The sequence below is a fragment of the Sycon ciliatum genome, chromosome 13 (genome assembly GCF_964019385.1).
Source record: "Sycon ciliatum chromosome 13, ocSycCili1.1, whole genome shotgun sequence".
NCBI lineage: Eukaryota > Metazoa > Porifera > Calcarea > Leucosolenida > Sycettidae > Sycon > Sycon ciliatum.
Window position 1 is genome coordinate 24,252,576 of NC_088655.1, and position 22,428 is coordinate 24,275,003.

Consider the following 22,428-nt stretch of genomic DNA (forward strand, 5'->3'; position numbering starts at 1 on the left):
ATCGGGGAAATATGGTACTTGATTTGAATAGAAGCCTGATGTGAATAGAAGCTTGGCCCCCAACATTGGCTTCTACAGGAATATGCTGGGTTTGATACGCGACTTTAGGGTAAACAAGTTTGCCGCACTTATAAGCACTTGCAAACTCCATTGCAGCCACTTACACAAAAGGCTTCCTAGCAACTCGACTACGGCCTCTTCACTACAAATGCTACTTAAATAATGAGGGCTTCAGTCATGAATTCCATTGATGATTGTGACAAAAACGTTATGGAATACTATATTCGTTGCCACGGCTGTGATGTGAGTGCACATATAGTTTTATTCATTGCATTATTTAAATAAAAAAGGCTCGCCGAATTTTCGGACCTGTCCCCACCACTAGGGTGCATGGGTGACCTTACCTACAGGCTGACACGTTCCTATCTGTCCCCGCCACGTTCCACCGGCGCACAGAATCTGCTGGGCACCCGTGGCACGGTAGCCATCGTCGCAGCTGAGGCGTGCGAGCTCGAATCCTTCGCGTAGAGGACGCAGTGAGATCACGCCGTTGCTGACGCTGGCAAGCGGCGTGCAGATGCTGCTGCTCTGTTGGGCAGTGGTGGTTGCTTGTGGGGGTGTGGTGGTCGGTGCTGCTGCTGTTGTTGCTGCTGCTTGCGTGGTGAGTTCTGTAACTGTCAGTCATAAACGTATATCAAACACGTGCACACGTGCACACACACACACACACACACACACAAACACACACACACACAAACACACACACACACACACAAACACACACACACACACACACAAACACACAAACACACATACATTAATTTTGACTTCCATCGTCAAAGACAACGATTGCAAAGGTAGAAGCCATGCTATCGAGTGCTGGGGTTGCATCATTCAACAGCTCGTGAGGAGGAATAACTCTCGTTACATCAGTGGGTCACATGATGTCGGCCATGTTGGTTCCACTGTCCACATGACATGATCACTTTGTATTTCTACTCATATGCGGTCACATGACCATGTTCTCACATGACAATACCATCACATGACAATGTCGTCACATGACCATGCCGTCACATGACAATGCCGTCACATGACAAAGGAGTTGTCCTGTGCTGCTCGATGAAATCGGATCGCGCGAGTCAAGTTTTCACCTTCCATCATTTCACGGCCCAGTGTTTGCAAGCCCAGGGCTGCGCACTGCCCGGCGCGTTCTCGAGTGATCAGATTTCATTGAGACTGAGCAGCACTGTGCATTGTTGGGCAAGTGAGTGCCACACACACGGCATGATAGTGGAACAATGCCACCGTCCACCACATTCTTACCTCCTTCACAAGTCCCAAGGACTCTGTTCCACTGGTTGACCACAGGCAAACATACCGCGGTGGACACACCAATTACAGTGTAGCCCTCGTCACAGCGTAGCTCCGCAAACCCCATCATTTGGCCGTTGTTGTCGATTGTCCGCAGTAAAATCCGGCCGCCGGCTGGATCCAGTAGCATTGGGCAGGCATCATCAGCAGATTCTATTTCAAACAATTGGGAAAAAATAGAAGAAATGCAGAGAGTGTTGGAGGCCGCGTATGTTTGTAAACACAAACCCGATTTGTGCAGGTATGGTGGCAAAAAGAAAGTGTTTCCACTCCCATTCCCCACGCTCACACACTCTTTCCATGATTTCGTACCAGTATTTTTTTTATTTTTTATTATTTACTTGAAAAAGCACATAACCACCAGGAAAGCTGACAAGAAAAAAGAGTAAGAAAAGACAGATAAAAAGAGAGCTGAGAGAGAGAGAGAGTTGGGGTACGGTTAGGGGAGGACTAGACATTGAATGGTGGTCGCCACAGTCACAGATAGTAGCAGTGCTGGTGAGGCTACAGGCACTCCACTGACCATTAGGTCTCAGTATCGCCATGCCGGTAACGCACCAAGAGACAAAAACGGAAGAAAATCTGAAGCGCAATACATGAATGGTAATTACAATATAGGTAATAGGGAGAGTGGTGACCAAGAGAGGACAGTATAGACCGTTAGTATGGGGTGCTTCAATGCACATCCCCAAACCGAGAGGTGCGATCTGGAAAGAACAGTGAGACGATCAACATGATGGGCTTCAAAGCACGTCCCAAGACCATGGCTGGTCTGAAATGTGTTTGTTGACACCTTTTTTAAAAGCTGTGAGTGTATGTGTATCCCTCTTGTCTTTGGCGAGTTATTACTGGGTCTATGAGTCGCACATTAATTAAGTACATTTTGATCCCGTTTGCTGTCAGTGAATGCAGAAAATTTGTTCATTGCCTTTGAAGTACAATCTTTAAGATGCGTTGACCCCGTAAAAAAGACTCAAAGCATTGCAACATGGGCATGAAGTAGGGGTGAAACGATTAGTTCGAATATTCGAGTATTCGTTCGAAAATTTCAAACGAGCGAGTATTCGAAATTTTGCACTCGATCGTTTTTTTTAGTATTGGCATTCTATTTTTCAAAAACTTCTGTTGTACCGCTCATCGACTGGTATGCATGCGTTTTGCATGCCTTTGAGTCAGTATTTTATGACTTCGACGATGCGATCACCACGGCAAGTAACGTTAGTTTGTTATGAGATAATGAAAGTACTGGTGAAAATCGTTACTCTACACTCTGTACAAGACGTTGGCGACTTTTGTTCTATGTTCACAGATAATTTCTTCCGAATTGGTCGAGAACTCACAAATCTAGCGCTTTCGAATTTTGATAAAATACTCGAAATAATCGGATACTCGATCGAACATTATGAATGAGTGATCGGTTGGTCAAAATAGATACTCGTTTCACCCCTAGCATGAAGCATTGCGACGCATCGAGAGCTCAACGGCGTGCATCTTACCTCCTTCACACATCCCGATGCCTCTGTTCCACTGGTTGACGCCAGGCAGACACACCGCGGTGGCCACTCCGGCAATAGTGTAGCCGTCGTCACAGCGCAGCTCCGCAAACCCCATCAGCCGACCGTTATTGTTGATCGTCCTCGTGACAATCTGGCCACCAGGTCGATCAGATAGTAGTGGGCATGCATCGACTGGACCCCGTTCAATAAGGATAACGACAGAAAGAAAAAAAGAAAAAAATGAAGAAGTTAGCTAGATTCGCAGCCGCGTCCCCTGACATGACGAGGAACATATCAAGCAAAGATGTTTTCATCAGCATGCCACCACTTTGCCCATAAGTCCTAGTGTCGACATTACGATAAAATGAAAGCGAAGAGAATATTGACCGCATCTTCTTCATCATCAAATCTCCTTCATCATCTCATTCTTCATCTCATATGCAACAGGCACCACCTACGGTTTGATGACGCTGTTGTCACTGCTTCTGTTGGTATGGTGGTTATTGCTGGTACTGGTGGAGAGAGAAACAGACATAGACACAGACACAGACACAGACATAGACACAGACACAGACACAGACACAGACACAGACACAGACACAGACATAGACACAAACACAGAGGCAGAGGCAGAGGCAGAGGCACATGGAGAGAGGCAGAGGCACAGACTGAGAGAGAGAGAGAGAGACGGAAACAGGGAGAGACAGGGAGAGACAGAGAGAGACAGAGAGAGACAGAGAGAGAGACAGAGAGAGACAGATACAGAGAGAGACAGAGAGAGACAGAGAGAGGCAGAGAGAGGCAGAACGGGAGAGACGTACAGAGCGGAAGAGAAACTTTTTGTTTACAATAATCATTAGGATAAGGCAAAGGGCAGGGGACATACAACCCTACGAAAAGGACGACTCCATTTCATTTCCGGCTACTCAATATGTTGTGCGTGCTGCTGCACCGTCTTCTGTCCCCACGTGTACACACCATTCCGTACATGTCTGTTGGGACGGCATAGTATTTAGCCGTCTGCCGTCTGCCATCTTGGCCTCACTTCCCGTTCGGGACTTATATCATAGCATAATTAGCAGCACCTCTTCTCACTTCCACCTCCGCACTTTCTCTTGTGCATCATGGCTCGGGTAGAATCACTTATCAGAGATATAGCAATTTCAAATTTGGACTTCACGGAGAATTTCAAAGTATTAGTAAATTAGAGGCCACAAGCTTCGTACTGCACTTTTTCTCTCCAAAACTCAACACGTGCAAGCCAGATACGAAAGGAAGAAAAAAGTCATCAGTCACACTACCGGGATTCGAACCAGGGTTGTTTTTTCTTTCTTTCGTATCTGGCTTGCAAGTGTTGAGTTTTGGAGAGAAAATGAGCAGTGCGAGGCATGTGGCCTCTAATTTCCCAATATCAGAGAGATAAATCCAGAAATTGAAATTTTGAAGTCATTTGCAACCCCAGCACGATGAACCGCTCTTTAACTTCGTCGTCAGCTGATTTTCCGGCTGCCATCTTGAATTCACCCCATCCCATTAAACATTGCAACGCACCGAGAGCCCATTGTCGTTTTGCATTCTATTCATCTTTTATTGAGAGTCTAGCCGTATGCTTAGAGAAGAAGGCAGAAAATTCCTGTGTATCTGGTGAAGTAAAATACAAACAAACAAACATATACTCGGATGGAGAGCCAATGATTAATCTATAATAAAGAAAATGAACCAAGGAGGTACAAGTTACGCTATACGCTACGATGTTGGAGTGTACACCCAAGATGTGCTGGAGCTGATAGCCAGTTCGTCGCAGAACGTCGGTACTGTCGGTCAGTTTTTGTGCAATGCTATCGCATGAGCTGATTGTCAAGTAACTGGTGGTGTTAGTGGACATTATAGCGTAACTTGTAGTACCTAGTCCTTTTTCTTTTCTATAAATGAACAAAACAAACAAACAATGTTCACATTACCTCCTTCACACGTCCCGATGGCTCTGTTCCACCGGTTGACTACAGGCAAACACACCGCGGTGGACACACCAATGACAGTGTAGCCTTCGTCACAGCGCAATTCCACAAACCCCATCATCTGGCCGTTGTTGTCGATCGTCCTCGTTAGTATCTGGCCACCGGCTGGATCAGGTAGTATTGGGCACGCAATACCTAGAGATCCCATTTCAATAAGGATAACGATAGAATGGAAGAAAGAAAAAGAGTTGAGAATTCTCCTTCATCATCTCATTCGTCATCTCATACGCAACAGACGCTACCTACCGTTTGATGGTTCGGTTGTCCTGGCTTCAGTTTGGATGGTGGTGATTACTGGTGTAGGTGTGGTGAGTGGTTCAGTCACGGCAGGGGCTGTTGTGGGTGAAAACTCTGAACAGAAAGAGACAAGCAACACAGGCAGTAGTGTGATCAAGTTTTTGTAAATGAGCGAGTTAGCAGCCAGCCCAGCGAGCTGGCCCGACCTGCACGCATGCGCGAGTCATGTGGGCACGCGCCTTCAAAATCCTGTACAATGTCTCTTGCATGTCATTGCTGTTTGGACTTTCGAGCGTGCAACTTGCGGAACATGTGTTCCCAAACAAATCGCCGGCTCCATGCGGAGTCATTCGCCGGCTCCATGCGGAGTCATTTGCCGGCTCCATGCGGAGTCATTTGCCGGCTCCGTGCGGAGTCATTCGCCTGCTCCAAGCGGAGTCATTTGCTAGCTCAGCTGCGAGTCATTCGCCTGCTCCAAGCGGAGTCATTTGCTGGCTCAGCTGCAAGCCATCTAGCGGCTCCAAGCAGAGCCATCATACCAGTTGCTCGAATCGGCACTCCCAGCTTATGCAAAACTCAGTTGCTCTGTTGTGAGGTGGGGGGATGCTAATTTATTTTATTTTATATGGCGAAAAAGGAGGACAAAATGTTACGAGTTATGACTAACTGTCCACCAACGTAACCAGATCTTATACAGTCGGCAAGTGCGACAAAATGCAACAAAATGCGACAAAATGGTTGGTGGGCAGTTAGTCATAACTCGTAATATTTGCCCTCCTTTTTCACCATAATTATAATTTAATTGGCTCACCATCAGAGTTATTTTTTTTTACTTTTTATTGAAAACCACAAACCTTCAGACATGTGAATATGCGCATGTACAGTGTACATGTGCATGTATAGAGAAGGCAGCACGGAAACAAGTCCATTGCTCATGCATTCAAGAGTATAGTTCTCATTGCCATAGTAACCAGCCGTCTGCAAGTAACCAAAATACGTTGTGTCTTCAGAACGTTATCTCGTCACAGTCATCAGTGGCACATCGTAGATACACTTTTCCCGTGATTCACATACACTTTTTGCTCCTACCAACACACAATCACCGTGCTAGCTCTCCGCAATAACCACCATCTCCATGTGCAGTCAGACCTTGCTTATCCGGTCCTCTTTTATCCAGATCCCTCGCCATCCCGAAGAAAATAGCTGGTTACAGGGAGATCATGCGTGATGCATCCCACATAACCGGTGTTCGATTATCCGGTTCCCTCGCCTATCCGGATATTTTTTGTGGAAACGGATGTGTGCGGTTAAACGAGGTCTGACTATATCTATTTTGTTGAACTAGAACACTAGTGCTATCGTTCATATCCAATAATTATTGTTGTTCCTTCCGGCATGTTCCTTATCTCTTATCAAAATTTATATCCTTAGGGGCCGTCCGTAAATACATGTATTTACTTAGAGGCGGCTAACAGGCGTTTCTGGCGGGGGGGTTTGCCTGCAAGGCGTTTCTAAAATAAATTTCAGAGTGCATGCACACCATACCGCGCGTGTACATAATGTAGCACTGCAACAGCTAGTGCAGGTAGGCGTTGAGACGCACTGCACTACACTGCACTGCACGCGTCACGGCCGAGTAGACAGGGCGACAGGGACACATAACTGTTCGCTACAAAGGGTCAGTTTTGTATTGGCTCAAACAGGGACATGGACAAGGGTTCGCTATATCATGAAATTCGCAATATGCAAGTTCGTTATAAGTGGAGTCGACTGTACTGTATCTAATTATGTGCATAGTATGGTGTTTATCATGAGTTGTATTATCTGCATTTTTGGGGGGCGTTTCCGGGGGTGGGTGGGTCGGTCAAGAAAGAAACTCCCGTTAGACGTCTCTAAGTAAATACATGTATTTACTACGGCGGACGGCCCCTTAGGTTGTTTCCTCTTTCCCATCAGTGACGACATGCCACTGATGACTGCGCCAACAACTACAGGTGAAATCCTGATAATGTGAGTATGGCTTAATTCGAAGTTTTTCCAGGACCGATTTCATTGAACACAATTCCCGCATAAAGTGTTCTGATTATGCGAACCTGGACCCGCGCGCTGTACGCCTAATTCGAAGCGCCACGAAATCCGTGTACAGTCAACTTCGCTAATATCGACTGCGGATATAACGACAATTCGCGAATAACGACAGAATGTCCATGCCCAGAGCAAAGTACCATCCCATGTAATACATGAAATGAGACTTAGGGTATAACGACACTTCGCGAATATGGACACCTTTTGATGCCCTGCCGAGTGTCGTTAAAACTTCCCTCACTCGTACCACCTACCTTCCTGACACGATCCAATATCGTTACTCCACTGATTCGCACCAGAGAGGCACACGGCGTCCGCAGCGCCTATTACAACATAACCAGGTCTGCACGCCAGCTGTGCATGTGGCAACGATTGTCCTTCCCTCACGACGTCCGTGACCCGAATACGTCCATTACTGGGATCGGCCAAGGGCGGGCACGATGGATTACCCGGTGTTGCCGGCGGTGGAGGTTGTGTTTCCTCTTCTCTTGCCATGGTGACAGCTGCCATGGTAGTCATGGGAACACCTACGTCTGCATTGGACACATTGTGCATGACAACCATGTCACACTGCAAGTACGCAACAACCACAGGGTTCTAACTTCTAACCAAAGAGGGTGGGGCCACAGCGTATTTCCCCCTACCACGCACGCACACACGCACGCGCACACACACACATGCACGCACGCGTACGCACACACACACACACACGCGGACTCCCCTCCCACACACACACACATGCGCACACACACACACATGCACACACGCACACATGCACACATGCACACACGCACCCACACACACACGTACATGCGCACACACATGCACACACACACACACACACACGCACGCACACACACACACACACACACACACACACACACACACACACGCGCGCGCGCGCGCACACGCACACACACACACACACACACACACACACACACGCGCGCGCGCGCGCGCGGGCACACGCACACACACACACACAACAACAATCACGTTCTTGTCATAATATTCTTTATCCACAACCCCAAGCACCCATAACCAACTATTCCAAGACCAATGCATTACCACCGAGGAGTTTCCAGTCAAACTTACCCACACTAATACACTCTCCAAGCGTTTCGCTCCAGTACCCCGCCTCTTCAACACACGCGATGCGACCAGCACCCCGCAGGGAAAACCCGTCGTCGCACCGCAGCTCGATGACCTGAACGCCTGGAACCGGACTGGAGCGGCTAACTACGGCGTCGCTACGGCGATAGTCCACCGGCGGGCACTGATTGGCGTCAGTCGTGGCTGGTGACTCGGTAGCCATGACAGTTGTTCCGGGTGCCGGTTGCGTGGGCTGATCAACAGGTGCGGTTGTGTCTAACTCCGCCTCTCTAGTCTCTACAGGTGGGGCTTGTGTGCTGGTGGTGGTGTCCTGATCCGGAGCAAGAGTTTGTGTTTCTGTTGTTACTACCAGCGATTGGGTGGTGGCGGGATCTGTTGTTTCCTCTGGCGCACCGGTGGTGGTGGTGATTGCAGGTGGATAATCAATGACATCTGCAGCACAGAGTAGGAAATGAGACAAAGAAAGAGAGGGAGGGAGGGGGGGGGGAGAGCGAGAGGGTAGAGAACGGGAAGAGGGACAGAGAGATCACAATCGCACATGGAACATGCCCTTCACTATATATCCGTCAAATACAGTTTTAAAACATTCCTCACAACCTATGATGATAGGGTTGCCATGCCAGCACGGTGCAATGGAAAAGCAGGTATCTGCACAGGAATGTGATCTCTCTCGCATAGCTCACCTCTATCCCCTATCAAGGACATTTGCGTACATGTTGTGTGCGTGCACGTGATGATATGCAATCTGTTTCAGGGTAAATTTAAACCATGATCAAAGTGAGCACTTTCTTTGCTGAAAATGTTTCATCATCTCAATCAAATTCTCGGCCAGGAGCCACGATATGTTTCACTTTTAAAGTTTCACAGTTGAATGCGTAGAATTCTACGCATTCAAGTATGGGGCCGCTTTTGAAGGGAAGAATAAAGAATCTCTGACCTTGGTAGAGACGCAGGTTTAGCCTGCCCCGTGTAAAATACCCGGCAGGGTCGGCATCCAAAGAAAAAAAAGAAAGCAAATTCAGCAGAATTGACCTCGGGTAATGAGGCAATAATAAACGTAAAAATTAAGTCATTACCCCGATGATGGGCCAGGCCCGAAAATTTGGTGTAATGTTAATCTTAATCTTGATTTGAATCGCAGTGAAGAGACCGTTTTTGGAGTTGAGAAGTGAAGTTTTCCAAAATGTGTAAGTGGCTGCGTTGGAGTTTGCGGACAATTAGAAAAAAATAGGAAAGATAAAATTAATGGATACGAGTCGCACTTTCTGACTGCTTAATATCTTGTTACGATAGTGAACAGTTACTCATACTCATAACTTGTGCCCATTTGTCCTTCCTTGCTTTTACAAATTCAACAAGATATTTCCCGTAGCTACGCAAAAGACGTTACTTCAGTAACGTATGGCGCTAGCCAGGACCCACACAGCTTTAAGGGGGCAGTCTACCCAAAAATTTCATATGGCATTCAATTGACCGTAACTTTGGTGTTTCTCAATGGATTAGAGTGAAATTTTGACCCCACACCCCTGCCACTATGCTGGCCCTCAGGACAGGATTTACAAGTTCTTGCGCCTCACTGACAGGCTTTCCAGGCCGGAAAAACTCAAATTTCCGGCATAGTGCCACGGTGTGCGAGCCACCCAAAAAAAAATCCACGGTTCGCATGAGACTCGGCTGGAAGCCAGCGAGCCACCCAAGAGCCAAACAAATGCATTTACAATTTTTTCACATTTTCGTGCCCATTCTGTCCGTGCGCGGGACCCAAACCTAAAACAAGCCCAGAAGCAGCCATGGGTGGTGGGGTAGGACCCCTCAACGTGGCCCTGGAATCTGTCACAACGGAACGAGTGGGCGTTCTCTCACAGACTCCCACAGACCCAAGTCAATTTTTGAATTTTTTTAGGTTTAGCACGTGCTACGAGGTCGTACCTTTGATACAACATCCAGTGCTGGGACCTCCACAGCAAGCCATTTCCACAGCGCTGCACACCAAATCCAGGATACCCTCAGAAACCGGCAAAACTACCACTGACGTTCCACCACTGCCTAGTACTGAATCCTTCCTGACTTCTTGACACGACTCAAACTTGCCAAAGTCACTAAATCAACGTCAACTACAATAATCAAGCCACATATCTGCAACGTCACGAGGGTGCTGGCAAAAGTCCTGCTGCACGGCGGCGGGCTTTGCCCGCCGCCGTGCAGCCCAATACGTGTTTTTTTAACGTGATTTTTGGACTTTTTGGACTTGGAGCAAAATTCTGCACACTTTCGCATGTTTCCATGATACGACAAGTTGCACACGGTCTGCTCACATTCAAATACAGTGCTGCCAACAAATGACAGCGTGCAACAAAAAAATCTTTCCTTGCAAGGGCACATTTTCGGCCATAACTCTTGAACGGCTGGTCAGATCGGGACACAATTTTCAGCGAATTTGCAGCTATTCATGCTCTTTCAACTGACGTAGCACTCAATATGAATTTACAAATTCGATTTTTTTAGTCTGCCACCTTAATTCTGGGTTTGTTTGTTCGTGCCGTCGGCATATGCATGGCGCTATCCCGTACCTGTCCCGTACCGTTTCTTACAGTTGTTCATTAAATTTATCTTTCAGTGTAAAGTAGCTCACCCGGTAGCCAGTTTAGATTCTCTATTTTGTAGGCACAGTACACCTGCTCACACCACTCACGGCTCTTCTGCAAATAATCTTTCGTTATGCCGATATAAGACTGCATGCGGGTATCGCTCATTGTCTAGTAGGATTGCTTTACTTTGAATGCTCTGCCCTTTGAAATGAAGTCTTGTAATACATCTTCTGCATGTAACGCCCGTCTTGCCTGCCTTCTTAATGACGGGCCACAATGTACCCGATTAAAACAGCTCCTTTTTGAAAATGTTTTCAATGAGTGATGTGTCGCTTTGTTTTGCTCTACTTGGTGCTTTTCTCTAATGTCATGCAGTCGTATTTATTCAGCTTTTATTTCTTGTGTATTGCATACTGGTATTAGTTTAGTCCCACAACCTGCTGTAGCACCTACTCCACTTTTATGTTTATGTATCTATGTCATTCGGATCTTCCCAAGTTGTACAATGTACTGTTGAGATACCGAATTCAAATAAATCAATACCATACCATACCATCAAAGACAGCTGGCCACAATGCATATTCAAATAGGGCTTTCAAATGCAAGATCATAACGTGAAGCAACTTGGAAGAATGAGTGTGTATGCGAAGTGTATCGGGGGAATGCATGCAGGGCGATAGTGCGGGTTCGAATCCTTGGTTATGTCTTGAACAAAAATAGGAGATATGAAAAATTTATAACATCCCTATTCTTTTTTTGCCTAGGTCATGAAGGTGGTGGACGGTGTCGTATTGCCCTCGAATGACAAGAGAAAGTTTATTTCTTTCGCTCAGGGCCCTATGCTATGCTTTTTTGCCTAGCTCATCATGCATGTTAATCGAACAGATGGAACATTTTTGCACTACAATGATGTAGCCCATCAGTTCGTTGCGGTATGGTTGGGCATTGAAGCCGTCATGGTCGACGTAAAACACTATAGCGAATCAATGGAAAAAACATTTCCATCAGTTCTAATAACATGCATGATGAGCTAGCCAAAAAAAGCATAGCATAGGGCCCTGAGCTTCCAAGCTCTCTCATTTTGAGCGATCTTTTAAACTGATTATTATGCTTTCTTTTTAAAGGCTTACTGACCTTGGAAAAGACGCAGGTTCAGTCTTCCCCGTGTGAAATAGCCAGCAGGATAGACGGTGAAGGTCTGCCGTTTTGAGTCACTCGACCCGGCGGCGGCGTCACGACACGTGTAATGGCCGCTTCTCCTCTCCGGCGGGACGGCGCAGAGCAACAGGTCGGGGCTGCTGGCGGAGGCGAACGGAGAATCCCAGGCGGCGTCGGCGTACGGGCAAACGAGACGCGTGCACGGCTCACACCCATCCTCAGACAGACCTAACCAGAGCATTATTGAGAGAGAAAATAAACACACAAATGAACAACAAGGTCAAGCAAGGCTAGGTTGTAGCTACAGTCAGACCTCGCTTAACCGCACACATCCGTTTTCCACAAAAGTATCCACATAGGCGAGGGAATCGGATAATCGAACACACATACTGTATGTATGCATGGCATATGCTGTAAATCAGTAAGCAACGATTTTCTTCCGGACGGCGAGGGATCCGGAAAAAAGAGGACCGGATAAACGAGGTCTGACTGTGCTCTGAGTCTGAGTTCGTGATTACGCAATCATCAGGCAACAAGTTCGTACGTACATCAGGCAACAACGGGGGGGGTAGAGAAAAACAAATAGGGACATAGCCTACTGGTCAGAGTACTGTATAGAAAACGTGCAGCAGAGCTTCAGTACAAACGAAAATCCAGTGGAACAAAAAATACACATTAAAAGCAATCACCAGGAGACTTGACTTTTGTTTGTAGAGAAAAAGAAAATGATGCTAACTAAAGGTGGATCGCGATCGACTGATCACTTAGTCTTGAACGGACTCTCTCTTTTTCTCTCTCTCTCTCTGTCTCTCTCTCTCTCTCTCCCATTCAAATGAGACTTACTGGCCTAAAACAAACTGGCAGTCCTGAGGTGAAACCTCACACCCAGTTCTTTACTGTCCCTCTCTGAAAACCCAATCCAAATCACACAACAAACTGACCTTGTTTGGCAATATTGAACACGGCCTCTTCGACATCCTCCGTTTCGGAGACGGCCGAGCACGAGAAGAGCGTCTCGTGCGGATACAGCTGGCTGATGAACAGATGCGTGCGGTTGAACTGAATGCGGCTGTCCTGAGCTAGGGGGTGATGGCCCGCACCACGCCACGCCGTGATGCGGTCCTCTCTCGCCACGGGGCAAACAACCTGTACCGGGTCGCAGGAGTTGCTGACGGTGACGTCCACAGCTGGATGAGACAAAGAGTGTACATAGTATTATGTAACACATTACATTTCCATCGTAGTTATTTCTGTGTCCATCACCACTTTTTCTAGAATTTGTCCGTGACATCTCAATAAAACCCTTCATGAAAATTAATGACGCTGCAGCTGGTTCTGTTTTTTGCAATCCTTTAACTTTTGTCACCTGTCCGCCTTGTGTAACATAATTATAGCATTTGAAGAGCTGGTATGCAAACCCCTATAAGAAGCAAATTTGAGAAAATCAAATTTTCAGCTCAGTGTATTCAAAACATGCAGGGGTACCACAGGCAATTTTTCACATTCATCACCTGACTAGAAGCATTTCAAAACTGCACGCCATACACACACAGCTTACTTTGAGGCTCGGGCCTCGCCGGGAATATGGACTCGGTCAGCTGACCCATCTCCGTGTCCCCCACCTGACCACGCACCAGCAGCCTGAAGCGATGGCGCGTGAAGTCGATCGGGCCCAGCACCAGCAGACTGCTGTTGGTGAACGCCGAGCGGGTAGAGTAGAGGGCACGGCCCTGTCGCCCTGACGGGAAGATGATGTCGATTCTACGCACGTCCACATCGCTGGTCACGGGTACGAGAATGAACGAGCGGCCGCCTAGGAAACAAACACCAAAAACAATGGACAAAATAATCAATGGGGATACAGCATAAGAAAAGCAATGAATAAAATAGATGCCGCTCTCATCACCAGAGATCATCAAGTGTTTCCAGCAGTCGATTTCGTTGTCACACTCATCCGTGATATATTTATTCTTCTTCACGGGTTGGGATGGGGTTGACAGCTAGCAATGGACAAAAAGACCTTCACATGAAAAGTATGTGTGCATGCCCACCTGATTGCGGCTGAATAGTCGACTGCGTTGGAACGCCCGCGGCCGTCAAATGCTCTTGAGTCGTGTAGCGTAACCGTGGTTTTGCGGACGACGTCAGCGCCGACACCAGCAGACGACACGTGCTGCGCGAGCGCACGTACACGGAGAACTGCCGTGGCGACGGGTTAGACAGCCGTGCCAGGTAGACCGTGCTCGTGTCGGCAACCTGGAGTCGGGCGCGATCCGGTGCGTGTCGAATCGCCATCTGCATCTGCGGCTTCAACTCGTTCTCGCACACCGCGGAAATGAAGAGTTCGCTCTCGGCCGACGATATGTAGTAGGAGCTGCCCGAAGTGCCGCCGCCCCGCACCGTGGCAACGAGCGGGACCAATCGCTGGCGGCTGCTGATGTTGAGGTGATGCTCGAGCAGCGGTGCGAGGTCAGCCTGCGAGGACGCGGGAAGGTACATGTGCCGCGACGTGTGCGCCGCCAGCAGCTGGAGAACGCCGGGAGGATCCAGCTGCAAGTCACCACCGCACTCTCCGACCAAGAACACAGTCACCTGTGCACACAGCAACAGTCCAAGCAAACACAGTTACAAAACAAAAAGATCAATGAAAACGACAAAATCTGGCTTACTTGGTGGACTCCACCGCATAACTTTATTGTTTCCTTGGCTCACCATCCGAGTTCTTAGAGTAAGCAAAGTTCTCACATTCGCATTACCGCCGGCTATACAATAGTGTTGAGAAGCGCAACCAGCAAGACGACAATTCTAAAACACATATTTCTGCTGTGGAAAGCTAGGGTCACTGTGTTCCAACTCGGAGATTTCATGATTCGACAACCAATCATCAGACAAGAGGGAGAGGATGAATATTTCAGCAACAAAGACATCCCAACGAATATCCATAAGGTTGAGTGAATTGCACTCATTCAGCAAAGCTGATATTTAAAGAAGGCAGCACGCCGGAGGTGGATACGACCAGATTGTCCCACAGACCAGGAGCGTCGGACACGGTACAGTCACTATGGTATTGACCGTACCACCATCTGCCTTAGGTACCCCGTGAATCAATAAAATACACTGATTTGGGCTCTAAATTGCCAAACCTTTCGCCTCAGCCACCACTCGCCGGCCCCCACGAGTAAATTGTACTTCAGATGTCTCACCGTACCACACAACAATTCCTTCCGACTGCCCAGCAGACAATAAGGCGACTTACCTGGACGTCACGTTTGTTAGCAATGAGCATACTCTGCACATAGCTGGATTCCTCCTGTGGTGTGGACTTGCTGAAGACAAACACGCTACCGCCGTCAGAGCTATCCGTCACCGCATGACTCACAGTGTCGGCGGATACAGGCTGACATGAATCACCACCGTTACCCGCCTGTGTGCACAGGTACTCGGTGAACTGAGTGGCATCCGGCATACTGCTCTTGTGTACCTCGCCTGGATTGCACGTATACATATGCACACACAAGCGTGCATACAAATACACACCCCAGGCACATACATACACACACACACATATATGCACGCACACAAACACATACATACAAACAGAAAACCACACCCACACGCACGCCCGCACACACACGCACGCCCGCACGCAAGCCCGCCCGCACACACACACGCACGCGCTCGCACATGCACACTCACACAAACGCACATGCACACACGCGCGCGCACACACACACATACACACTCACACACACGCGCACACACACACACACACACACACACACACATATATGTAGGAATAATTATGCACGCATACACACACACACACGCACACACTTGTACTTGTACTTGCTCACTGCCATATACTGGTCACGTAAGTCTCCCCGGGAGAGGGGAGAGAGATTTTAAAGAAATCTTGGAAAGATGACTCAATTGGCTATTGAACCGACCAACGGCCGACATCCCCTGAAATCCCCAAACTCTGAGTGGACTTGGAAATGATCCCACATATGGGCTCACCACACCTCAGTAAGTTGGTGAGGACAAGGTGCAGAAAAGTGATGAAATGCATATGTCACATTTCGCATCTAAACTCGTCATCCCTACTGTGTAAAGACTGAAGTGACTCGCTTTTTCACACACCATTCCGGTCTTCCAGCACATGGAAGTCGTCGTAGCGCGAATCCAGAGCCGTGATGAACTTGGCCACCTCGGCACACAGCGTCTCCTGCAGCACGTGACTGGTGCTGGGGCCAAACACAAACGAAAGTGAACGTGCAGCGGTGGCGTCAGCCGTGCTATGCTGTGCTTCCTACACAGTGCAGGACAGAGAACAATAAACGAAAAGCAGAGGTCATGAACACCCACTTATGTAGTACAGTAGTTTTCAGAATGCTATTAAAAACCACAAAAATTAGCATTCTTTTTTCTAAATAATTAATTAGCAACTAACAAACAAGTAAAGATAATCGAGAACAAGGAAGCAAATGGAGGTGAGTACTTCCCTATATATCCCCCATCCCCTCCCAATAGTATCCTGCCTCTGTATACCCCCCCCCCCATCCCTCCCGATAGCATCCCTTCTCCATAGTATCCTGCCTCCCCATAATATACCCCTCCCCCATTCCGTCCTTCTCCCCATTGTATACCCCCTCTCAAATCCCTCCCCATAGCATCCCCCCCCCCCTCCATCCCTCACCATAGTATACCTCCCCCCCCCCCCACTCCGTCCCACCTCATAGTATACCCTCCCCCATTCCGTCCTTCTCCTCATTGTATACCCCCCCCCCCCCTCCTCCATCCCTCCCCATACTATACCCCCATCCCTCCCCGTAGCATCACCCCTTCCCCATAGCATCGAGCAAGAAGCAATACGAATGAGTGCTACTGTTAAACTCACCGTTCTGCTGAGTAAAGTGCTGATGAGACATGGTACGAGCAGCTGCAGAAGAATCGACATGCTTCCACTTCGTCCAGAGCAACCGTAATGAACCTGGAGTGGAACATAGTGAGATATAACCTTGATTGGATGCTTGCTGATTTAAAACTTTACAGCACCCTGTACTTTTCACCGACCCCAGTTAGCAACCGACCAATTATTGTACTTCAATTCCACCATATGCACCCAGCACCTTGAGGTGTTGATTCTGGCACGGCAGAGCGTACTGCCTCTGGGAGGTGTTGATTATCATAATTATTATTGTCTGCACTGGATTATTCTATCTCCTTTGCTTGCCTTCGTACACCTGCACTTTTTGCTAATCTCCTCATACTGTCTGATGATTGGATTTTGCCGTGAAACTCTGAGTAAAAACGAAACAGCCCTATTTTACTTCCGTTTGTGTACCTCTTGCTTACTTCCATTTCATGTATTTATTCACCGGCCACTGGAATTCGTCATTGATATGGTTTTTAGAGGCAAGTGATGGTTATGATGCAATGACTCGTACAGCGCTGCACTATTATGTGCATGATGTGTGCTCTCATCATGCATATAAAAGGGTGGCGGCTCGCACTCTGAAGGGCGGGGCATTAAATTTGAAAGGGGGCGGTCAAAGAGTGAAGGAGGGCGCAGCGCCCCCGCTGTGTTGCTTTGGCGAGAACCCTGCTGAGAATGCTTGGGTCCCAAAATGTGCATCTCTTATTGGCCACTGGCTATTGTGAGAATAAATTTAATATTTCAAATAACAACTCGCAGATAAAAACAAAATCTTCAGGCCCAGCTACCATTTCACGGCTTACTTTCAATAATGACAACACGCGAAACAAATGATAGCACTTTTCTAATGCATGATCAAGGCTCGCTATTCGCAAGGTTGACTGGGACCTTGACCCCCCCCCCCCCCCCCCCCAACACCCCCGCCCCAACTTCCCTAATGCCTCCCCTCCGGAACTCCCCCTGACGCCTCCGCCCTCAAACAGGACCGTCACAGACAGGCCCAGCGCTGGCCTTTTCAGGTGCATGGTTTCTTCCGAGCCAGGGCTAATGGCAACAGTCCCCTTGAATTGGACCAGCATAGGTCTACGCAGCACTATGTTCACTTTTATCCAAGTGTTCGACCACACATACGGCAGAACACAGCGAATCGATTCCTGCAGCCCACACACTCTCAGACTTACCTTTTCAACTTGAAACGTTCCGTAGCTTTCAAGCCGTGGCGTCAAAACCCATCAGCGCGCGGAGCTAAAGTTGCCTCCAAATCAAATACAGCTTGTACTCGTCGAATACAGCTTCCTCCGCACACCTTTCTCTCTGAAAAGCGTCTTGCTGGAATACCTCTCCGAATCGCTCACGCTGTTTTCGAGTTTCATTGGACGTTCCGTGTATATCAACGGTGATCCCTCTGCATTTTAGGAGCCAGACTCAGGTATTCGCGTACAGGGTCGCTCGCCGGGTGAAGCAGCATGCTGGGAGTAGCGTGAGCACTTTGGAGAGCACCTGGCTGCGCTGTCGGTGCTTTGCGGCACCAGCCGACCAAAGTGCTTCGTAGTTTCTTGTACTTTTAACGTGTTCCTGCCGAAACGGTTTTCTCCGCGAGCAGACCAGAGAGGAGCGAACGATGCATCTGTGACTCGATGTACAAGCACTTGAGCGAAAGTGGTCTTCGCAGTCTGCCAGGATGGATATCAACCCGGAGGTGTCATTTCTTCGGTTTATCATCGACATCGCACTGAAGTGGCGCGAAGTGGTCGCTAGATCGCTGTGAGTTTCACGATACGCAGCGCAGACCACCTGAGCTGAACATAACACGTGCGACTGCAACAGCAGCAACAGCAAGGTTGGACACTTACACCTATTGTCCTTTACTTCATGATCGGAGCAAGGTTTCACACCGGAATGCTCATCCTTCGTGCGGTAGCGGGCAACCATCGATGATAACTCTCGTCACTCACATCAGTGAGATTGAGAGGGCAGGTGACCATGTTCCTTGAGACTGTAGAAAGGTTCTCTACTCAGAGAAATACTTCGCTAAAGTAGATGATGCAGTGAAACGATTACCGCCATGTTCTGTGAATGTCGAATTTACACGTGTACTACGCTTAGTACATGATTGATCTATTTCAAGAGACGTAACAAGCAGTAGATCTACCTCGAGGCACTCTACTTTCGCGGTCACAGAGACCGGAAATCTCCACGCAAGGTCCTCACACCCGAAGCAAAGAGATCAATCGATAAGACTTTTTTTGGATGATAGCTACATGTACAATGTACAACCATGTAGATCTACTCTACAATACAGTCTACACCATTCCATAGCTCAGGATCAGGACATCAGGACATCGCTGCCCCATGATAGCGACACCGTAGACCCGGGTGCTCGAATGAGACACAGGGTACCAAAACAGAAACACCCTGAAATTGTACCTAAACTTGTTCCGATTTCGTTTAGTTTTCACAAATACCATCAACATACGGCCTGCTAACGGTATGCCAAATTTCAGCGCTGCCCGGTAAACACTTTTTGAAATACTCGCGACCCACTTTTTGCTGGGTCCTTGATTCGAGGATATGGGTCTCCTGTACGGTGCTGCCAAAGACCTGCTGAATCTGCGGCTCCACTGACCATCTTGCTCTCAAAAATGAAGTAGTAAGTTACTACTCCCTGCCCTCAACTGCCACACCAAGCGTAGACGATGGCAGACCCGTGTGCTTGAATCGGAGACGATCTGACGAGTTCGCTGTTTCTGATTCGAGCACCCAATTTTCAAATAAAAAATCCGAAGGAAATACGACAATTTTACTGCGTCTGTAGCTTGTGTTGTAGCGCACCCAGGTTCTGAATTCCTGCTGGGTGGGTCAAGCCAGACTCTCTTCCCTGTTCCATCGCCTCTCCAAAAGTATATTCTGACATTCTTGAGATTTACAGATGAGAAATTGCACACCTGTCAAATCGTTTCTGATTCGAGCACCCGGGTCTACTCCATAGCTCCGTGGTTAGAGCATGACTGGCCTCAAAATGTCAAGCGTAGGTCCCTGGTTCGAGTCCTGCCTCCTGGTGGTGACAGACAGACAGGCAATAGTTTTCAGACTTTTCCCTTTTCCATTCCCTGAACTTTTGAACGATAGCGAATGTGATTATGTCCCTGGTTTGAGCCCTGGGCCACTAGGCACTGGCGGATAATGCTCGAAAAGGTGGCACATTCTGCTCGAAAAGCAGTGAAATAATATTGGCAGAACCATACAAACCTTATGGCGGGCAATTCCTCGAATTCTGCTCCATTTCTTTACCCACATACCAAAAATGCATGAAACCTACCAGAAAAAGTACCGAATTCTGCCAATTTTTCTGCCGGCATTATCCGCATAGGCCCCTGGTGCCCCAGTGGTCGTGACAGTCATGTTTTTCTTCAGATTGTTTCCCTTTTCTCTCCCTCACTTTTTTATTGGAGTAGATAGTCACTACAGTCCGTTTCAAAACTATAGACACGTACCTAGGCAAAAACCGTTATGCCAGCATCTACATTTTGTATACCACATAAAATCTGAAGACATCCAAGAAGAAGATTGCCTGATGAGTCCAGCGGGGACGAAACGTACGTCGCAATCGAGCTATGTCGTTGCTGTGTCATCATCTATGTGCCATGCGCTACTTGATGTACCAGCCTGCTATGCCGGATACCGCCAGCCATGCATCGACCAGGCGCCAGGCGCGAACTGATGGTGGTGGTGGTGAGAAGGAGAGCTCTGTGCCAGAACTTTGCAGCCTAGAGAGCGTGTGTGGGCAGGCGTGTGTTTACCGCCATATTGCCAGGTGTGTCTTTACCACCATATTTATCAACACATAAAATCTGTGCTCACTTTGTGCATAATTTTTTCCAAGTATTAGTTGGGCGTCTGTTATCCAATCGTTTAGAAACTATATGAGAGTAATTGTGGAGCGGACCTGAGCAATATTCCCGGAAAACTATTCTCAAAACGTTCCAGCCAAATTTGAAATATTTCAAAAACACTGCGCGTCTATAGTTTTCAAATGGACTGTAGATGCATGTACATGTATATTGTACACCATGATCAAGGCTGACGTTTCAGTGATGGTTCGGTGGTACTGTCTCCACCTTGCCCTTGACCTAGCCCTTTTACAGCGAGACCTGTTGCATGCTTCGCACTCTCAAGTCACGTGAATATTTCTATCCTTGTCTTTTGGTGAGAGCTTGGGCAATCCACTTTAACTTATCCAAGCAAGAAGGAAGCAATGCCTGTTCACGCTGGTGAAGTAAAATAAAATAGACCATGCAACCAACCAAACCTTGATCTGGGTTTGCACGTGCACCACTGAACCGGTCTGAACAACGTCGTCACTCGTCAGGGTTTTGCTGGCCTGCTACATCTACATGTACCCCTTGGCGGATAACAATGCGGACAGAAAAATTGGCCGAACTTGGTACTTTCTCTGGTATGTTTCGTGCATGTTTGGTCTGTGGATGAAGAAATGGAGCAGAATTCGAGGAGGTGCCTGTCATAAGCCTTGATAAGGTTTGAATGGTTCTGCCAATTTCACCACTTTTCGAGCAGAATCTGCCAATTTCACTACTTTTCGAGCAGAATCCGCCAATTTCACTACTTTTCGAACAGAATCTGCCAAGTTCACCGCTTTTCGAGCAGAATCCGCCAATTTCACTACTTTTCGAGCAGAATCCGCCAATTTCACTACTTTTCGAGCAGAATCCGCCAATTTCACTACTTTTCGAACAGAATCTGCCAAGTTCACCGCTTTTCGAGCAGAATATGCCAATATCCGCCGAGGTCTACATGTACAGTGCCTGCATCTTTAAAACTATTGCGTCATGCAATCTCTATTCGGCGTATTCTTCTTCATAACCTGCCGCATGCCGACGGGGATTTCCTCGACTTAGGCTAAGCCCTGTGGAGAATTTATGAATACTGGGAAACTCCGAGAAGGCGTACCCCTATGGGGCAGCAGAATATTTTTAACTAATGACATTGTAGTGTCCGATGGACCGGGTCCATTACTTCATCAGTGTACAGTATTGTTAGTTCTGTTTGTGTGTTCCACTTGGTTGGTTGGTAGGTTGGTTGGTTGCTCTGTCTATCTTTATTCGCACAATAAACGGGAACTAGGCCCAATGATATAACGGCGAATGGATGAGCAGAATTTAGAAAAGAAAGGAGAAAATTACGAAAAAAAAAGTGTCTGACAGTGGAGTCAAGGGAGTATCAGGGGTGACAGGGTGGTCGAGGAGAGCTAGGGGGCGGGCTAGTCTGAGCAACAATAATTTATGTTAAGCAACTATAATACTTATGCTAAACTTTTTCTGCACTTCACGAAGTCATTTTGTGTGAGACAAGGCCTAATCACTGGTATCCGCATTGGAGACTTGGTATGGATGGAGTTGTTGCTG

The 22,428-nt window shown here is 47.7% G+C and overlaps 1 protein-coding gene across 2 annotated transcripts in view; it reads right to left on the bottom strand.

Moving 5' to 3' along the window:
• The window catches only part of LOC135829972 (mucin-17-like), a 29,287-nt gene extending 10,743 nt beyond the window's left edge, over positions 1-18,544 (bottom strand). Inside the window, exons 1-16 of one of the 2 annotated variants that reach the window (XM_065342362.1) lie at positions 18,187-18,544; positions 16,967-17,059; positions 16,210-16,378; positions 15,326-15,555; positions 14,121-14,661; positions 13,628-13,882; positions 13,011-13,256; positions 12,046-12,297; positions 8,306-8,755; positions 7,465-7,743; positions 5,135-5,239; positions 4,832-5,023; positions 3,329-3,382; positions 2,871-3,062; positions 1,327-1,527; positions 405-674 (exon numbers count right to left, since the gene is read on the bottom strand). In XM_065342362.1, coding sequence (XP_065198434.1) covers positions 405-674; positions 1,327-1,527; positions 2,871-3,062; positions 3,329-3,382; positions 4,832-5,023; positions 5,135-5,239; positions 7,465-7,743; positions 8,306-8,755; positions 12,046-12,297; positions 13,011-13,256; positions 13,628-13,882; positions 14,121-14,661; positions 15,326-15,555; positions 16,210-16,378; positions 16,967-17,026 — 3,496 coding nt within the window. In that variant the 5' untranslated portion in view covers positions 17,027-17,059; positions 18,187-18,544. The remainder of the gene's footprint in view (positions 1-404; positions 675-1,326; positions 1,528-2,870; positions 3,063-3,328; positions 3,383-4,831; positions 5,024-5,134; positions 5,240-7,464; positions 7,744-8,305; positions 8,756-12,045; positions 12,298-13,010; positions 13,257-13,627; positions 13,883-14,120; positions 14,662-15,325; positions 15,556-16,209; positions 16,379-16,966; positions 17,060-18,186) is intronic. The other variant, XM_065342361.1, reaches the window with a different exon arrangement.
• Between the last annotated feature and the right edge of the window lie 3,884 nt (positions 18,545-22,428).